General features: G+C 37.4%; 1 protein-coding gene across 2 annotated transcripts in view; it reads left to right on the top strand.

Moving 5' to 3' along the window:
• The window catches only part of PLAA (phospholipase A2 activating protein), a 37,959-nt gene that overhangs the window by 12,224 nt on the left and 5,763 nt on the right, over nt 1–19,972 (top strand). Inside the window, exons 3-11 of one of the 2 annotated variants that reach the window (XM_021681030.2) lie at nt 3,086–3,186; nt 3,278–3,398; nt 5,555–5,722; nt 6,155–6,290; nt 8,414–8,583; nt 12,046–12,203; nt 12,887–13,106; nt 15,202–15,273; nt 18,432–18,500. In XM_021681030.2, coding sequence (XP_021536705.1) covers nt 3,086–3,186; nt 3,278–3,398; nt 5,555–5,722; nt 6,155–6,290; nt 8,414–8,583; nt 12,046–12,203; nt 12,887–13,106; nt 15,202–15,273; nt 18,432–18,500 — 1,215 coding nt within the window. The remainder of the gene's footprint in view (nt 1–3,085; nt 3,187–3,277; nt 3,399–5,554; nt 5,723–6,154; nt 6,291–8,413; nt 8,584–12,045; nt 12,204–12,886; nt 13,107–15,201; nt 15,274–18,431; nt 18,501–19,972) is intronic. The other variant, XM_021681031.2, reaches the window with a different exon arrangement.

The following is a 19,972-nucleotide window of genomic DNA, read 5'->3' as shown; positions in this document are numbered from 1 at the left end:
CTGAAAGTGTCAGCCACCATTCATACTGTTAACTAATGTGTGCATCATTGGCTGTGCCTGACGTCATGCACAGAAAGGGCAGGGCACCACAGTCTGCCTCTGGTTATCAGTTATTCAGCTTGCTCTCGCTTGTGTAGGCAGAACATACCCACCTCTCTCTCAGTGTCAGACAACAGCCCTGGATTCCCCTTTGCCAATATATTTCCTAGAAAAAATTCTCATATTTTTGTCATTTTTAACTTAACTTTTGTAGCTTCTTAAAGCTGTGACAGAGGGGCTAAATATATTTGTATATGACAAAATGGCTTTATTCTGTCCTTACATTTGGTTGTTAATTTTGCTAGGTGTAAAATCCTGTGTTAAAACCATTTAATCTTAGAATTTTGAAGGCATTGCTCTATTGGCCTTTAGTGTATGGTGTTAAATGAAAAGTTTGATGCTGTTCTGATTTCCCATCTTCTCTGTGAGACACACTTCTAGTCCCCTTGTAAGCTTTTAGGATCGTCTCTATTTCTGATGTTACAGATTTTCACAGTGCATCTCAGTCTCTGAAAGTGCCTTTCATTTGGCACCTTTGTGGGGTCATTGAATCTAGACATTCATGTCCTTCACTTTTGAGAATCTTTCTTGTATTACTTCTTTGTCCTCTCTGCTCTGTCCTCTGTTATCTCTTTCTGGAATCCCTATCGTTGGATATTGAACATTCTGAAATTATTTTCTGACTTTTTAAACTTTTTCTTTTTTTTGTGTCTTTGTCTTTTTAGTCTAATTCTCTGGAGAGACTTTTTTTTTTTCTAGAGCCATTTAGTTTTCGTTTGGTTCTTCTACTTTTAGCTTTTATTTTTCTTGTTCTGTCACTAGTTTTTCTTATATAATATCTTACCTATTTGCAAATATTATAGTATTCGTTTTTTGTTGTTTTTTATGTGTTCTTTCTTCCTTTTTTTTTTTTTTTAAGATCAATTTATTTATTAGAGAGGGAGTGCAGGGGAGGAGGGAGTTGCAGGTGGAGAGAGTCTTAAGCAGACTCTACACTGAGCACGGGGCTTGATCTCATGACCCCAATGTCACGACCTGAGCTAAAACCAAGAGTCGGATGCTTTGACTAACTGTGCCACCCAGGTGCCCACTTTTTTTTTTTCTTCCTGAAGTTGGATTTGTCTCTTTTGGATTGCCCAGCCCTTTCCCCCTTATTTTTGTGTTTCTTTGTTTGGATTTTTCTCTTTCATGTTGGACAGTTTGATTAAATGGTTGTTGATATTAAATTGGCTGCTCATATTTAAGAATAAGGTATAAGGAAGTAAACTGAAAACTTTTTAGCTTGTATAGATAGAACTTGGTGATTGGTGGGCTTCATTAGAAGGCAAACTGGTGGTGGTCTGACCTTTAGGTTGGGATACCCTCTCACATGTCCTTATCTGAAGTTCTTTAGCATTATTCAGTCTTCCAGAGCAGAATTCTCCTGTCTCTTGCCTGGGTGGAGGGGAATATATGCCTGGTTGCTGGTACTGTGGAAGAAGGGGATGTAGATTTTCCATTTATTTCCCTTGTGCTTCATGGGGCTTCTTATTCCAGACCTTTATTTTGCCCAGTTACCTGAGTGTGCGAACTGTGCTTCAGTTCCTCCAGAGAATAAACCTCCAGTTTCCTGCAGTGGGGGAGGATGTGCTTTCCTGACACTGTAGGCTGAAAAGAGAGATCTAGCATTTCAAGTCCTCTGCTTAGCACCATTCTCCTTCGAACCTAGTAGCTGTTTATTGAGTCTCATGAGAGTTCCCTGGGGGGAGTCACTCGTTTCTAATCTCTCTCTGTGGGTGTTTAAATTATAATCTCCTCCATTTTGTTAAATCTGTTGTGTTCTGTTTTCTTTGTCCTTGTAAATTAATAACACTGATAGCTTTACTGTGAACAATCTGCCAAATTTTTTTGAAAGATTTATTTATCTGAGAGAGAGAGCGAGCAAGCGAGCTAGCAAGCGAATGACTGGGGGGAGGGGCAGAGGGAGAGAATCTCCAGCAGACTCCCCACTGAGTGTGGAGCTTGACACAGGGCTTAATCCCAGGACCCTGAGATCATGACTTGAGCCGAAATAGAGTCAGATGCTCAACCGACTGAGCAACCCAGGCGCCCCAACAATCTGCCGTTTTTAATCAGAACTCTTTTTTGTTTGTTTTTTTTTAGATAATTTTTCACGTTTAATTTTTAGCTTGTATAATTTTATATTAAGATAATAAGACATTTAATTACCTGTTTCCATTGCTGTTGAATATTTAGCTGGGCTCCAGTGTTTTGTTTTTTTGTCATTTTAATTTAATATTTTTATAAACAGCATTTCAAAATCATTTGCATTATCTTTCTATGTAGTTTTTTGTTTTTTTTTTTTAAAGATTTTATTTATTTATTTGAGAGAGAATGAGAAAGAGAGAGCACATGAGAGGGGGGAGGGTCAGAGGCAGAAGCAGGCTCCCTGCCGAGCAGGGAGCCCGATGCGGCACTCGATCCAGGGACTCCAGGATCATGACCTGAGCCGAAGGCAGACGCTTAACCAACTGAGCCACCCAGGCGCCCGCTATGTAGTTTTTTGTAACCAGAAGGCATTGTGCAACCCATTTGATCTGCTCTCTCATTTTGCAGATGAGGAATTGGAGGTTATCCCTTGGTCAGACAGTCCGTAAATAGCACAGCTAGGACTTGCGTCCAGACATTCTGGCCCAGAGTCTGCTCTTGATCACTGCACTCTTCTTCATCTCCATTGAGTTAAGCCTTAACTGACCACATTACTCTCAGTTCAAAAAGTGTTTTTAAAATTGCAGTGCTTTGGGGGTGCCTGGGTGGCAGCGTCGGTTAAGCGTCTGACTCTTGGTTTAGGCTCAGGTCGTGGTTTCAGGGTCGTGAGATTGAGCCCTGCATCGGGCTCCATGCTCAGTGTGGAGTCTGCTTGAGATTCTCTCTCTCTCTCTCTCTCAAATAAATAAATAAATCTTTTTAAAAAATTAAAAAATAAAATTGCAATGCTCTAATAACTAGCAAGGTTGAACATTTTTCTATATGACATTGTATTAACTAATGCCGTTTTCCCCTTTAGTTTGTAGTCTTTCATCTGGAAAATTTGGGACATTACTTAGTGGCTCCTGGGACACCACTGCAAAAGTCTGGCTGAATGACAAGTGCATGATGACCTTACAGGTACTGTAGTAGTTCTGTGTGAATGTCCTACATAGTAATTAAATGTGATGATTTCTGTGGCAACTTGGGTTAATTCCCATTTCACTCACAGGGTCATACAGCTGCAGTATGGGCAGTAAAGATCTTACCTGAGCAGGGCTTAATGTTAACTGGATCAGCAGACAAGACTATTAAACTGTGGAAAGCTGGGAGGTGTGAGAGGACCTTTTCAGGTAAGATCAGAGTAGACAACATTTTAGTCTCATCACTTCATATTCACTCCAATGGTGTTTTCTCAAAAGCTTAGAAGCTTGAAAATGGTATTTGAAAAACATCAGTGTATTTGAACCATTTAATTTGGGTAATGTAACTTAGTTCTGACAACTAATATTTAAAATCTTTTAAAAGATATAATGAAACCTCTCATAAAACAACTAGATGTGGACTAATCAGTGGCTACTTGATGAGCTTATAATATGGTATGCAATTTGGTTTTGGTTTAACAAGTTCAGCGTGAAACTTTCAAGCATAAGCCTTATTGATGGGTCACTGCTGTTAATTTCATATATAGAGGAAGACATCATTAGTTCTTCTGTGAATACTGAAGTACATTATTTAGTAATAACAAATTTCAGGTTTATGTTGGGATTTTAGATGGGTAGTCTTTTTGAACCTCACCTATTAAATAACTCCTGCACTGAGGCATCTGCTGACTGATACTGGTATTGCTGATTTATTTGTGGAGCACTTAAATTGAATTTTTTTGAGTTGTTTTTCCTCTCTTTTATTTATTTTATCCTTCAAAGTTGATCACTAGTCTGGATAATACTTCAAGAAGTCCCTTTGTGCAGATAAAACTATCTATAGATGGACAGATTATAACTAAGCATCACTGTGTTCCTGCTTCCATACATATATGTTATCATATTGTTATTAATCTTCAGCAGCTAATCTAAAGCAGCAAATACTGAACATGGAAAATTTTTTTGATTCCTGATCTCCTTTACTAGGTCATCAGCTTCAGAAAATGTTCTGTCCTTAAAAAAAAAAAAAAAGTATGGGCGCCTGGGTGGCTCAGTTGGTTAAGCGACTGCCTTCAGCTCAGGTCATGATTCTGGAGTCCCGGGATCGAGTCCTGCATCGAGCTCCCTGCTCAGCGGGGAGTCTGCTTCTCCCTCTCCCGCTCCCCCTTCTTGTGCTCTCTCTCTCTCATACTCTCTCTCAAATAAATAAATAAAATCTTTAAAAAAAAAAATAAAGTAATATCTTCTGCACTGCCTCAATTTATATTGAAAGAAATTGAGTCCTACGAAGTTTTTAAAAGCATTTTAGGGGCGCCTGGGTGGCTCAGTCATTAAGCGTCTGCCTTCAGCTCAGGTCATGATCCTGGGGTCCTGGGATCGAGCCCCGCATCGGGCTGCCTGCTCCGTGGGAAGCCTACTTCTCCCTCTCCCACTCTCCTTGCTTGTGTTCCCTCTCTCGCTGTGTCTCTCTCTGTCAAATAAATAAATAAAATCTTTAAAAAATAAATAAAAACATTTTAAAATTTTTTATGAATGGAATATATGTATTTTTTAGTTACGTAATTAAGAATAATGAAGTTTATGCCATAAAATCTTGCCTTATGAAAAAAATGGTCATTAGTTTTTATGGTATCATTTTAATGCTTATATTTGTATATATTATGAAATGTTTCTGCTGATAAAGCAGTGATGTTTGGTTTTATATTTGTGTTTTGGTTGAATCGGGAGAAGTTATGATTTGTTGGATCAAAAGAAGTGGGATTATAAGGCAGGAAACTTGAATTCTTGTTTTAATTTTTCCATTAGGTGTGTGGTTTCAGATAAATTAATCTCTCTTAACCTATTCTTTCTATACTTTAATAAAGTTTACTTTTCTATAATGGTTTTTATTTCAAATTCTTAAATAATTGAAATATTTTTAATAATTTTTTCTTAATTTTTATTAGTGCCTTATTAATTTCAGTATTATGTTTTGAGAAATTTAGGGGCTGTTCCTCTTTGTCATGTTTGAATGTCTTGTATGTTATGAATTACTCTTGTTACTGGGGATGAAAAGTTGAAAATGAATTGTCAGGTAAAAAGGAAGAATTGTTGGGATCAGAATCTTATTTCCGAAAAGCTTTAGGAAATAATTTGGAGAAGATAAGATAAATGTAAAATAACTTCTGAAGGCTGGTAATAAAAAAATATTGCCAAACCTAAAATACAAATTTTGGTTATCAGACTTTTCTACAGAAAAAAATTTTCTCTACTTTGAAAATCAGTTATTACTTCTCACTGATATGTTTTATAATGTTAGTTAAATGCATAGATCCATCAATGAAGTTATCCATCTTACTGGTTTATATTATTCTTCTTTCATACAGGGCACGAAGACTGTGTAAGAGGTTTAGCAATTTTGAGTGAAACAGAATTTCTTTCCTGTGCAAATGATGCTAGTATTAGAAGGTGGCAAATCACTGGCGAGTGTCTTGAAGTATATTATGGACATACCAATTATATTTATAGCATATCTGTCTTTCCAAATTGTAAAGGTAAGATTAGCATATATTAAAAATTTTACATTTTATATCAAACATTGTTCCATTCCATTCTTGTGTTGGGGGTAGAAGCGCTAATTATCAGTTTACTAACTGTGATTTGAATAATTCAGTAGTTTTATCTCATTAAGGATCTTCTGGGATTGTGTGATCATCTTTATATTAACTCACATTTGATGGTTATGTCAAAAAGTTTTTGGGTATTTGAGGAAAGACGTTATATAATTTATTGGTGTAAAGTGTGAAATATAGAAAAAGATTTTTGAAGTTGTATATGATATGAGACAAATACATAAAATGTAAAACTAATTTTAAAATAGTTTGAGGTTAAAAAAAATTCTCATGCCTACCTGGGAGGGTGATATGTAATACATGTATTTAATTTTATTTATTCAAACTAATTTTTCCTATATTCATTAATTTTAGATTTTGTAACAACGGCAGAAGACAGATCTCTGAGAATCTGGAAACATGGGGAATGTGCTCAAACAATCCGACTTCCAGCTCAGTCTATATGGTGCTGCTGTGTTCTAGACAATGGTGACATTGTGGTTGGTGCGAGGTATTTATATTCTAGTCAGTCAATAAATATCAAATGTCTAGGGGGCGCCTGGGTGGCTCAGTCATTAAGCGTCTGCCTTCGGCTCAGGTCATGATCTCAGAATCATGGGATTGAGCCCCGCATCGGGCTCCCTGCTCCGTGGAAGGCCTGCTTCTCCCTCTGCTTCTCTCTCTCTGTCTCTCTCTCTCTGTCTTTCATGAATAAATAAATAAAATCTTAAAAAAAAAAATCAAATGTCTAGGCCTTTGATAGCCTCTCTAGTGCACAGAGATAGGCCATAAGAGAACTTCAGGTGAATTGGGAGACCGTATGTCTATTTCTGGACTGAAAAAACAGTACTAGGCATGACAACTTTTACATTAATGATACATGATATTTTACACTGGTATTGTACTGCAGGTTGTGCAGTCAAACATTGAATGCAAAAGAAATTTGAGAAGGTAGAGATTAGTGTGGGAAAACTTTCTGAAGAAAAAGAAATTTGAATTGCATATTGAAAGATAATGAGTAAGAAGGGAAATGATAATTTCTATCAAAACAAATGGTATAAATAAAGGTGTGGCATGGGCACGAGAGTGATATATGTGGGAAATGAAGGAAAACGGTGGAGGACTCATGCTGGGGAATAGTGGGGAGTGCTGATAAGGTGATAAGGCAGTAAAGCAGAGCATAACTATGGAAAGCCTTGAATGCCGGCATTTTTTAGATTCTGTGCTTGAGGTAAAGGTCCTGACTTTTGAAGTAGTGACATAATTAAAGCATAACCTGCAAATTAATTACATACATAGGTTGGATTTAACTACTGGTGACAGTGGGCAGGAAAGCAATTTATTTATTTTTTAAATAATAAGTGCTTATTGTTATTTTTTTGTCAAAGATTTATTCATTTGAGAGAGAGCACGAGGAGGGGGAGGAGGCAGAGGGAGAAGCAGACTCCCCGCTGATCAGGGAGCCCAACTTGGGGCTCAATCCCAAAACCCCAGGATCATGACCTGAGCCGAAGGCAGATGCTTAAACATCTGAGCCATCCAGGCTTCCCAAGGAAAACAATTTAGAAAGCAGTTACAGTAGTAGGGATGTGCCATTATGAAATGTTATCCCCACAGTGCTAATAGATAAGAGGCCAAAATATGAGATATTGCAGAGGAAGGATGATCAGAAGAAGGATAAAAGAAAAGCGTAAAGCTTCTCACTTTTGGTGATTGCATTAATAAAATTGGGGAAGTGGGAGAACTGGTTTGGTATAGAAGGTGAGGACCTCAGTTTTAGACTTCTGAGGTTCAAGCTGGGGATACGCCACAGTCATGCCAGTGGATCTGGCATGGGAGATGGAGAAAAAGAGAAAGCAGCAGCTATAAGGGATGGAGGACCTAATAAAGGAGGTGATTTACTTTTTGGCTGGGTCAAGTGAAGATTTGTTGGTTTCATTATTTTCCTCCCAAGCATATTTAAAGTTGAAGAAAAATAAACAAACGGAAAAGGTGAAGTTCCTGTTAGTGGAAGGTTAAGTAAGAAACCAAGTTCTCTGTAGAATTGGGCAGGATTAGTGCATTTGAAAGTGACTAACTTGCTTCTCCTACCCAAAACTAGAGGTTGGGGTTGCCATCTAGTCCAAGGCGAGGCTGGTTTTTTCTTGATTGGGATTACATCGCTAGTTAATCAGAGTAAAGACAGACTCTGTTTCCTGAATGGACAGATAATGAGCATTTGCTATTTTCTAAGCTTTATGTTGAGTGTTTGAATCCTCTGTAAAGTAAACCAACCCACTGCCCTTCTTTATACTCATGTACCTATGTAATATTGACTTGAGGTATATGTTATGTCTCTAAATTTTTATGATGGTAAATACTTAACTTGGAATTCAAAATTGTGTCAAATATCTATTTCTCTGTCCTTTGTCAGTGACTTTTCCCTTAAATTATCCTTTTTCTACCCTAAACATGGCTTTAGAAAGCAGCAGAGGATAGTGTGTGAAGTCAGCATAGGGCTCTACTCAGCCATAAATACATAGTAATGTTTCTCATATTCACAAATACAGATTATTTTTGCTTTGGATCATTCAGATGTGATAATGTTCATGCACTATGGCAGTGACTTCAAATCAATTTGTTTTTTCCTTATAGTGATGGTATTATTAGAGTGTTTACAGAATCAGAGGATCGGACAGCAAGTGCTGAAGAAATCAAGGCTTTTGAAAAAGAACTCTCTCAGGCAACAATTGATTCCAAAACTGGTGATTTAGGAGACATTAATGCTGAGCAGCTTCCTGGGAGGGAACATCTGAATGAACCTGGTAAATATTTCAGTGTATGTAGTAGTAAAAAATGCTACCATGTTTGCCTTTTGGAATAATTAGAATGATAAGAAAAAAGAGGTTGTTTTGCTAGTCATTAAGTGTTATTCTCATTGCCATATAGGGATTTTTTTAGAATTTTTACTGTTATACTTAACCACTGTGAGAAACCATGTTCTTGCCTCTGTCTCACAGTTTTAAAGACTTTGAGCTAAACTCCTCATAAACAGGAATCTTGTTTTTGTTTTAAATAAATCTCCTAATACTTAGCTCATATATAGGTACTAAAAAGTCACTCATTTAATACCTTTTGGTTGATTGGATTCTCTGAGAGAGGTTGTATAGACTAAAAATAAAAATGAGTTCAAATAAGGCAATGTCTGCCTAACGAGTTGGGGATCATTGAGTTTAAATCAGAGGACAGTGGTTATTTCGAATGAAATCTAGATACATGCCTGATCCATTATATCACTGGTTCTCAGAACTTCGTGCATGGACCCCTGGGAATTCTGAGACTCTTTCAGGATGTCCATAAAGTCAAACTAATTTTATAACACTAAGCTGTTAATTTGACTTTTCTACTGTGTTAACATTTGCACTTATGGCCCCAAAACAATGGTGGATTTAAAAAAATACCCCAAAACTGCTGGCTCCTCAGTATAGAAATCGAGGCGGTGACACCAGACTGTTCTTGTAGTTCTTGTACTCTTCACTGGCATGTAGGTGCAGTTAAAATAAAAAGCCATTTGCCCATAAGAATGTCCTTGATGAAGCATTAAAAAGTAAATTTACTGCATCTCGACCCTTTAGTGCATGTCTTTGTTAATATTCTAGTTGACAAAATGTAAAGTACAGATAAAGTATTCCAAAGTACCATGGGGTTTCGAGAGTAAGTACTTGTGCATTCCTTTGAGTTGCAGGCTGAACTTTTTCATGGAATGCCATATTTATTTCAAAGAACAACTAACTATGGTAATCCAAGCTTGGGTTTGGGGCAGACTGTTTTTTTTTTAAAAAGAACAAAGTGACCATGTCGCTAAATTTAGGGGAAATACTGACAGTATTTATTGCTAAAGATAAAATTCAAAACTCTCAAGTGAAAATTGAAATTTTGGAAAATTTGTGTCTGCTATCAGGAGTTTGTAAGACAGACCAATGGATTTCAGTGTTTAATAGCATAAAAAATTGATATGGTTTCAGATTCTAAAGTATAACCTTTAAAGACCTACTATTTGTAGAATATTCATATTTTTCTGGAAAGGCTATTAAACTAGTCATTTCTCTTTCAATTATATGCTTGAGGTTGGATTTTCTTTATATACTTCAAACAAAACAACAGATTACAACAGATTGAGTGCAGAGGCAGGTATGATAATCCAGCTGTCTTCTATTAAGAGAGACAGTAAAGAGATTTATAAATACATAAAACAAAGCCAGTCTTCTCAGTAAATTTCTAAAACTGTTATTTTTCATTAAAATATTAATTATTCAATATGTAATTATTATTGTTTTCCATTAAGTGAACATATTTTACTTTTTATTTTTAATTTCAAATCCAGTAAGTCAACTGATATAACCCACATTAATAGAAGTTCTTTGGGCTTTTGAATAACTTTTATGACTGTAAAGAGATCTTGAAATCAAAAGTTGGAGAACTGATGCATTATGCTGTCATGTTTTTAATATTCTTACAATTCTTTTTTTTTTTTTTTAAGATTTTATTTATTTATTTGACAGAGAGAGCAAGAGCAGGAACACAAGCAGGGGGAGTGGGAGAGGGAGAAGCAGACTTCCCGCCAAGTAGGGAGCCTGATACGGGGCTTGATCCCAGGACCCCAGGATCATGACCTGAGCTGAACGCAGATACTTAACGACTGAGCCACCCAGGCGCCCCATATTTTTACAATTCTTTACAAAATGTAGTCTTTTTGTCATTACACACACACACACACACACACACACACAGAGTAAATAAGTACCCAGTGTGTTCCAGGCATTGTTCTAAGCTCTGGGGAATGCAGCAAATAACAAAAGGAACAAAAATCTCTCTTCTCATAAATTTATGTTCTACAGGAGACAGATAATTAAAAAGCAAATAAGTATTGATATAAGTATGTCAGATAATGATAAGTACCATGGGAAACAAAGCAGGAGTTGGGGTGTTTTGTAATTTTAAATACAATGGTCAGGAAATATATAATACTTAGGATAACATTAGTTGCTGTAACAGATAAATTCTAAAATCTCAGTCACTTAATACAAGAGAAGTTTATTTGTTGAACATTCAAAGCTCAGTTGATAGCAAGGTAGGCTGAGCATGTTTGTAGAGCAGTTTTGTTCCTTGTGGCCACTCAGGGACCCAGGCTGATGGAAACCACCATCTTCAGCATGTAGCTTCCAAGGTCCTCTTGTGTAGAGACATTCAGCCATCAGACAGAATAAAAGGTGAGGATAGAGGATGATGGACTAGGCCTAGAACTGGCTCATATCACACCCAGTCAGATTCCACTGACCACTTCTCAGCGTGTGGCATCTAGGAACTGCACCTTGCTACAGCTACAGCTCTACCCTATGGAATAGGAGCGTGAATCTCTGGAAGACAGCTAGCTATCTCTGCCACTGAAGGCTTTGCTGAGAATGTGACATTCAAGTCCTTAAGGAGGCAAAGAAGCAAATCTTGCCAACATGGGCAGAATTAAGGGCCAGTGTAAAGACTCCATGGCTGAAGTGGGGAGGTGGGTTGAGGGGAGGCATAATGGAAGGTGAAGTCAAAGAGGATGATATATTTGGCCTTGTACCTCATTCCAAGGACTTAGGCCTTAACCAAGAGAGATGGGAAGCCGTTGAAGGGCCTCCAGCAGAGGAGTGGCAGGAGCGCTTTCAACTTTTGAAAGAATTTTTATGGTTGCTGGGTTGAATATAGACTTTAGGGAGTTCCAGGGCAAGAGTAGGAGGCCATCCAACTGAGAAATGATGGTGGCTTGTACCATTGGGTAGCAATGGAGATGGCGAGAAGAGATAGTTTTCTAGATCTTTTTTAAAGATAGAACAGATAGAATTTGCTGAAGGATTGACCATGGAGTTCAGGGGAAGAGGAATCAGACTCTTCTGTACTTTGTGGCCTGAAAAGCTAGAAGAATGGAGGGTCATTTACTAAAGTGAAAATGTTGTCAGAAGATACTCAGCAATAAAACTTGTTTTATTTTTAGTGAGCTGGCTCCTTTCTAGTAGAAACATACCTTTTTAACCTTCCTTTGTTTATATAGGTTCCTTTTAACCATTATTTTCTTTTGGGCCACTTTGCAGTGGAGTAACATTGTAAAATCTTTTAATAAAATTTTCATTTAACCAAATACATATTCTATTTTATGTATAAGTTTTAAAGTTAAATTTCTTTAATCTAAATGGCTTTGAATTTTACTCTGCTATTCTACCTTTGATTCTTAAATGTTCTATTTTAAGGTACTAGAGAAGGACAGACTCGCCTAATCAGAGATGGGGAGAAAGTCGAAGCCTATCAGTGGAGTGTTAGTGAAGGGAGGTGGATAAAAATTGGTGATGTTGTTGGCTCATCTGGTGCTAATCAGCAAACATCTGGAAAAGTCCTATATGAAGGGAAAGTATGTCAACTTCTACTTTCTAATTACCATTATCTTAAAGCATTAGACAAAGGTTTTCTTTTCCCTTTTCCCCATGCTAATAAAATTTTCTTTGGTGTTTGACATTTAAAAATTCGTTTCTATGGAGAGGATTTCCTCTTTTCCCTGCCTGGAAATTGATTTGTAAAAAAGTTCTTTCCATGTAGGGGAGCTGCATTTAATAGATTAGCCACTGTTTATCTTTGGGTACTTACCATACGTAAACTGTTCCCAACCATTTTGGATTAGGAGCTTCTGTGCCACCTTTCACCTAATGCTTTGTGCCTCACTATATTTAACTTGACAAGATATGAGGGCCCCTACAGAGCAGTGCTTATAATGCCAGCATGTTTTGCTAAGTGGGGCATGGTAACAGCTAATACTTTTGGCCTTGAGATCAACCAATTAGAAACCCTCCTTTGGCCTTAATTGTGTAGTTGTAATACATCCCCTGCCTCCACCCCTAGTGAAACGCTGATCTTGCAGCACATGTAGATGGTTGCTATCAATCATCATATTCCAAGTGGAAGATTTTAACATTGCATTTTGGAGAAAGTTTAAGTGTTATAATAATTATTTTAAAAAGGACATCTGTGATATATATGTCATTAATATGAACAGATAAGTTAGTAATCATTTGTCTCCTTTTTGTATTCCTATTGAAGGAATTTGATTATGTTTTCTCAATTGATGTCAATGAAGGTGGACCATCATATAAATTGCCATATAACGTCAGTGATGATCCCTGGTTAACTGCATACAACTTCTTACAGAAGAATGATTTGAATCCCATGTTTTTGGATCAGGTGGCTAAATTTATTATTGATAACACAAAAGGTCAAATGTTAGGACTTGGGAATACCAGTTTTTCAGATCCTTTTACAGGTAAGTTAGGAAAGTCTTCTGTACTTTCAACAATGTTGGTTGATTTTTTTTTTTTTTTTTGCTTTTGATGTGTTTAAACATCCATTATGATTAGCTGTTTAAATAAAAACCAAGATCTAAGATCTATAGCAGGTTTTTAAATTCATATAGTAATTCTGTATTTATAGAAACAATTATATGTTGTTCCTTTTCAAGATTTTATTTATCATTTATTTTAGAGACTGTGCACATGCGGGGGGGGGTGAGGGGCAAAGAAAGAGGAAGACAAAGAATCTCAAGCAGACTCCATGCTGAGCCTGATGCGGGGCTCTTGTCTCACAACCCATGAGAGCATGACCTGAGCTGAAATCAAGAGTTGGATGCTTAACTGACTAAACCATCCAGGTGCCCCTTTTCCCTTTCAAAAATACAGCCACACTGTAAACTAAATCACGAAAATTTAATTTAGTCATATGAAATGAAAAGAAACTCAGAAGTTCCTTTATATAGTTACTCCTTTTTAAAAATACGTGTTTTGGTGAATTTTAGTAAACAGATTCTTTTCACATGAGGCTAAATTGGTTAGTTGGGCATCAAATCTAGGATTGAACTATGGGTAGTTTGAGTTTACATGTGCTTTGTATTCCACATTTTTAAGTCAATTGTTTATAACATATAGTGTCTAAAATGTTCTAAATGGGGATTTGAGGGGAGGCAGGGAAGGGCAAAAAAAAAATGTTATAAATGGTATTAGGTTCTCAGACCAGTCCATAGATTATAATCCTAGTAGTAGTAGTCTGAGTCCTTTTTCCTAGGAAATGGATTATAATACTAGTTGTACTAGCCTGAGTTTTGGGTCCCGGGAACTGAGGCCATGGTACAGGAGGAAATAAAATGCTTCCTTTTTTCTCAGGTACAGGGCCAGCTCTAAATAAAATTCTGAAATTAGCACCTTATTGTTAATATTTTCCTGTTGTCATTTCTCACGGCATTTTTCATGTGCTAGTGCTCTTCCTTGTTTTACAAGGATTCCATATCCCTTTCCGTCTTCCTCCCTCACAGATACTTCATGCTCCTAACTAAATTATCTCTTCTTCCTCTATTTCAAAATTCCGTTGCTCATTCACCTAGTAAAGCTAATGTCACCTGCATGTTGACTTAAACAGAATTATCAGACTGACTCACTACTGAGTATAAATGATGTAACCCCTCCCAATAGTTGCACTTGACAGAAAAAAAAAAATGGATTTATTATCTGGGTATTCTGTTGATAGAATTTCAGACAGTACAGAAGAGTGAACACATGATCATAGTATTGTGTCAGCTGTTTTGTGGAGCAGAAGACAGATGTTAGAGCAGCTGGCTCCATCTGGAAATCTTAGCTCTGGCTTTTTTTTACTCTTCTGAATCTCTAACTTTATAAGCATCCTTTTGTGTGTACTTTTTACATATGTCTTATTGTAGACACCTGTGATTATTTCCCTAGAGGTACTAACAAAACATATACTCACACACACTCACACACACCACACATTTGTAAAAGTATAAATGGAAATCTCTTTCCTTTGTGGCACTCATCGCCTTTGAAAAATTCTCTTCTCCAGTAGGTTGTAAGCTTCAGTGGATACAAGCAATCTTGTTCCCTGCTGTATCCCCAGCACTGCACGCACTATTTGACACATGAGTTAATGAACTCAGGGGTTCTCTAAAAGATTAACATTTGATGCCTGTGGTTCTGATAGGAACAGCAGGAATTCTAGTGAATTTGTATAGCAGCAGGAACTGATTACATGTGTATATTATTTAGGTCAGAGACCACCTGTAATATCTCCTTTTATATTTGAATTTTTAGTTATTTTAATATTTAAAGGCAGTGGCTAACACCTAATAAAGTGCTAAAGTTGAGAAAATGAAACTTAGAGAATCACTGAAATTTTAGTTTCTTAGTAGTCTTTCGTACTATAAGATGTTGACTAATTTCTGTTATACTGTCATGTGACAGCTTTGCTCTTCTATTTTTTTCTCCAAGCTTAGAGTCTCCTAATGTAAGCATTGTGCTGTTTATGAAATTCAAAATTTTGGCATACTTCAGCTTTTCCTTTGTTTGCATGCATAGGTGGTGGTCGGTATGTTCCGGGGTCTTCATCAGGATCTTCTAATACACTGCCTGCAGCAGATCCTTTTACAGGTGGGATGCAGTTTTGATAAATATAGCTTTCTTCACTTAATGTGTAGCATTTTGCATTATATGGCTTTACATTTTGGAGACATCATCTAATAATTAATAATTCCCTTATCTATATTCCAATTTTGATGGATCTCCTTTTCTTTAACTTCTAATTTTTGCTTTTTCCTGGAGTATTTTGTAGTTTTTCTCATGACTTTTAAATAGCATATTATTAGAACTCATCGTTTTCTCCAGTGGTCCTTCCTGCAAGGAGAGCAAGAGTCATTAAGGGCATAGTTTTTAGAGTCAGATAGACCTTGGTTCAAAATCTGGCTCTACCACTTACTTGCTATGAGAAGTTGGCAAGTTGCTTAACCTGTCTGAGCCTAATTTTTTTATCTGTGAAATTAGATAATAGGGGAACCCACCAACCAAGACACAGCATGAGTGCTATTACTGGCGAGATTCTACTGATCACAAGCAAAGAAGGAGCCATGTGAGTCGTTGATATTGGATGAAGCGGTGCAGTCAAGAAGTCTGTTTAAGCATATTTTGCCTTAGCATGGAAGGACACAGTCCACCCAGGATTAGTCTTCTAATCTATGTTATTAATGGCCTTCGTGAAGCCCTGGAAGTATTGGTGTATCTCTTCACAATGACTTTATTTACCAAGGTATGCATGCCTCAGCATCAACACTACTGGGAAAAAATTGCCAAGCTTGGACTTTAATGCAGCTGAAGAAGTCTCTGTTTTCAGAGTAGCTTTTGATGTATTTTATGATGCTTTTGTTGGATCATCAGCCAGAGTTCCCGGACAATATACCCAATTTGGGAAGAGATTCTTGGCACTTATGGTATCCACTGGCCTTGCCAACATAGATTCCTGTCTAAACCATAGATTGGATCAACACACAACCTTCAGTCACTATCATGAAGTTGTGAATTGCTCTCAGTGAGCTTCTTCTCTCCTGTGAATGAATTGGTGGCCCAGATGCCCCGTAGCTGTACCCTGTGCATTGGTAACCAGTATGCTACAATCACCATCTATCAAGATCCAGCTAAATGTTGTGATGGCACAATGGCTATTAAGGAAACCCTTGATGACATAATGCAATTTAATAAGGTAGTAAGGATCTGAAGAGTAGATAAGAGGTGATGGCTTATTCAGACATAGTGATGCCCTGAAACTTAGAACAGCGTAGTTCACAGATCTCATTAGCAGCTTTTTCTTGGAACAGAAGGAAGCTTCAAGCATACCATCAAAATCAAGAGAACTCCTGGGGCCGTCTGTCTCACTGTTGCACAATGTCAGTAACTCGGAAGATTCAGTGATTATGGAGATATGCAAGATAGCATACTAGGATAACAACCACACTATTATAAAAAATAGATAACCGCACCTACATATTGAGATGTTATGAAAATTAAATGGTATAGTACATGTGAAGTTTAGCAAAATGCCTGGACTATATTTAAGCCCTCAATATATTTTAGTATATATTCCCCCAATTTTACCAGTAGCACTGGGGCAAAGAGTTTTTCCCGTTCACCTTACAGGTTAAGGTCAATCTTAATTCTCTTTCCTTTTCCTTATTTATGTGCTTCTCAAACTTCTAATGTTAATTAGAACCCATCTGGGATGCTTGTTTAACTCATAAGGTCCTTCCCACAGAGATAATTCTGATACACTAGGTTGGTGAGGAGGTAAAAATTACTCATGCCAGGCCTGATCTCTCACCCATGGATTCTGATTAAATGTTCTTTGTTGTTTGTTTTGCCGTTAGGTAACTTTAAAAGCTCCCTATAAGTTTCTAAAGAGAAGCCAATTTGGAGAACCACTAGGCTGTTATGGGTGGGCCTAGGAATCTGCATATTGAACAGGTGACTCTCACGTGGTTGAGAACCACATTTAGAAAAGTGTAGGATTGTACTTTGCCTTTATAATTAATGCCTTGGGCAAGTTATCCAGCCTTCTTCTAAAATAGTAATAATAATGGTATCTAATTGATACTTAAATGAGTATATAATATAAGATGCTTAGCATGCGGGGCACCTGGGTGGTGCAGTCAGTTAAACAGCCGGCTCTTGGTTTCAGCTCAGGTCATGACCTCAGGGTCATGAGATTGAGCCCCACCTTGGGCTCTGCCCCCAGCAGAGTCTGCTTCGGTTTCTCTCTCCCTCTCCTTTGCCCCTTCCCCCGGCACGCTTGCGTGCACGCACACTCACGCGCACACACACACACTCTCTCTCTCCCTTTCTCTCTCCTACAAATAATAAATCTTTTTTAAAAAGATGCTTAGCATGCTACCTAGCATATTAGTAAAAACTCAACAAAGCCTCTTATTCTGTGTTCTTCGTTATTTTAATTTATTTATATCTACAGTTTGGGGTTTTTTTTCTTTTGTATAGTTTGCTTTTTCTGTATGTGTTACACCGGTTATACCAACGCCTAGATATTAAATTCAGAGGGCCTGGAAAAGTAGCTCATCTTTCTTCTTCCCACAAAGGCTGATCAGGACTCTGAACATCTCCAAATCCTGCTGATTCTTTCTCTACACTGGTTTTTCATGTTCCTTTCTTTCCATTTTCAATGAGACATCCACAAGTAGGATCTCAAATATGAGACAGAGCTATTATCATTAGCATCCCTAAATCTTACCTAGTCTCTTTTTTGCTTATGTATTAGCTGATCCTCTCTATTTCAATAGAATAGTGTTCACGTTTATTTTTTTGATTGTTTTTAATTTTTTAACGTTTTCTTTTTAAGTACTCTCTGTACTCATTGTGGGACTTGAACTTACAACCCTAAGATCAAGAATCTAATGCTCTACCAACTGTGCCAGCTAGGCACCCTGTGTTTACATTTCATTATGGGAATCTTTTAATTTCTTCTCTCCAATTCACTAATGCTTTTTCAATTCATTAGCATCTGTAATTATAATGTATAAGGCATCTAATGTTTATTTTGTAATTTGAGAATTACTTTTAAGACTAACATTTATCACCAACTATATGCCAGGTACTATTCTAAATGAATTTATAGCCCATTTATTATGTATATAAAGATGCCATTCTGAAGTGTGACTCATAATGAAAATAAGTTATTCTATGTAGAGAGGAGCATTTTGAACTTTAACTTGCAGTTACCTTTGCTTACTAGATGTGTTATTACATTTTAGGTGGTGGTCGTTATGTGCCAGGGTCTGCCAGTATGGGAACTACCATGGCTGGAGTTGATCCATTTACAGGTACACACTTTTCCACTTTTCATTTCTTTTTCTTCTTCTTCTTCTTCTTCTTTTTTTACATTTTTAAAATTCGTTGAAACTTTTATTTAATGAAAGATTGAGAAAACTGGTATCTTTTTCTTGCTGGAGAACTTTTCATGTAGTAGATTAAGACCAAACTTCTTGACCTGGCTTTTATTTTTTATTTTTTATTTATTTATTTATTTATTTATTTTTAAAGATTTTATTTATTTTTTTGAGAGAGAGAGCACATGAGAGGGGGGAGGGTCAGAGGGAGAAGCAGACTCCCCGCTGAGCAGGGAGCCCGATGCGGGACTCGATCCTGGGACTCCAGGATCATGACCTGAGCCGAAGGCAGTCGCTTAACCAACTGAGCCACCCAGGCGCCCTATTTTTTATTTTTTAAAGATATTATTTATTTATTTGACAGAGAGAGACACAGCAAGAGAGGGAACACAAGCAGGGGGAGTGGGAGAGGGAGAAGCAGGCCCCCCACCGAGCAGGGAGCCTGATGCAGGGCTTGATCCCAGGGCCCTGGGATCATGACCGGAGCTGAAGGTAGACGCTTAATGACTGAGCCACCCAGGCACCCCTTGACCTGGCTTTTAGAATGTTCTCAGAATTTTTCATGCTGCATATGGGACTCATGTAGGAAACTTAAAAAAACCTCATCTCCAGAGAAGCCCACTGAGTCTATTACTGCTCTGGTTTGAGGCCTTGGCAAGTGTAGTTTTCGTAATCTTCCAATGTGATTCTAATGTGTAGCCAGGATTGAAAACTGCTATTCTGTCATAGCTCTGGTTTACTCACTACCCTTATGAAAACTGAGTTTTTTTGCATCTCTCCTTTGTTCATTCTTAATGTATTGAGAATGTTATTCAGGGACGCTTGGGTGGCTCAGTTGGTTAAGCGTCTGCCTTTGGCTCATGTCATGATCCTGGGGTCCTGGGATTGAGTCCTGCATCGGGCTCCTTGCTCAGCGGGGAGCCTGCTTCTCTTTGTGCCTCTGCCACTCCCCCCTGCTTACGTTCTCTCTCTCTCTCTCTCGGTCAAAATAAAAACCTTAAAAAAGAGAGAATGTTATTTACTATGCTACATGTTCTGTTTAAGAGGACCCAGAAAAAAAATTGCTTTTGTGATTTAGGCCTATGCTATCTGGCCTTCTCCTGACCAATTAATTTTTCTTTTTTATTCTTAGTATCTTGCCTAGACTCTGACACATCTTACTTGTTCATCAGTGTTGAATATAGGCAGACATGCTTCCCTCTGTATTGACTATTAATAAAATGCAGAACTAAATTTGTGGTTCACCTCTTGCCATATGTTTTCCCCTACTTGTTATTTTCTACAAGAGACTAATATATGTGGGACATATATGTTCTTGACCATAAAATATATACTTACGAATCAGCACTCTACTTAAGAACTAACTTGGTATGTGATGATTTTTGTAAGCTATTTTTTCACTGCAA

Source organism: Neomonachus schauinslandi, chromosome 13 (genome assembly GCF_002201575.2).
Source record: "Neomonachus schauinslandi chromosome 13, ASM220157v2, whole genome shotgun sequence".
NCBI classification, from domain to species: Eukaryota; Metazoa; Chordata; class Mammalia; order Carnivora; family Phocidae; genus Neomonachus; species Neomonachus schauinslandi.
The sequence above is the reverse complement of the archived record's forward strand: the minus strand, read 5'-3'. Positions and strand labels throughout refer to the sequence as shown.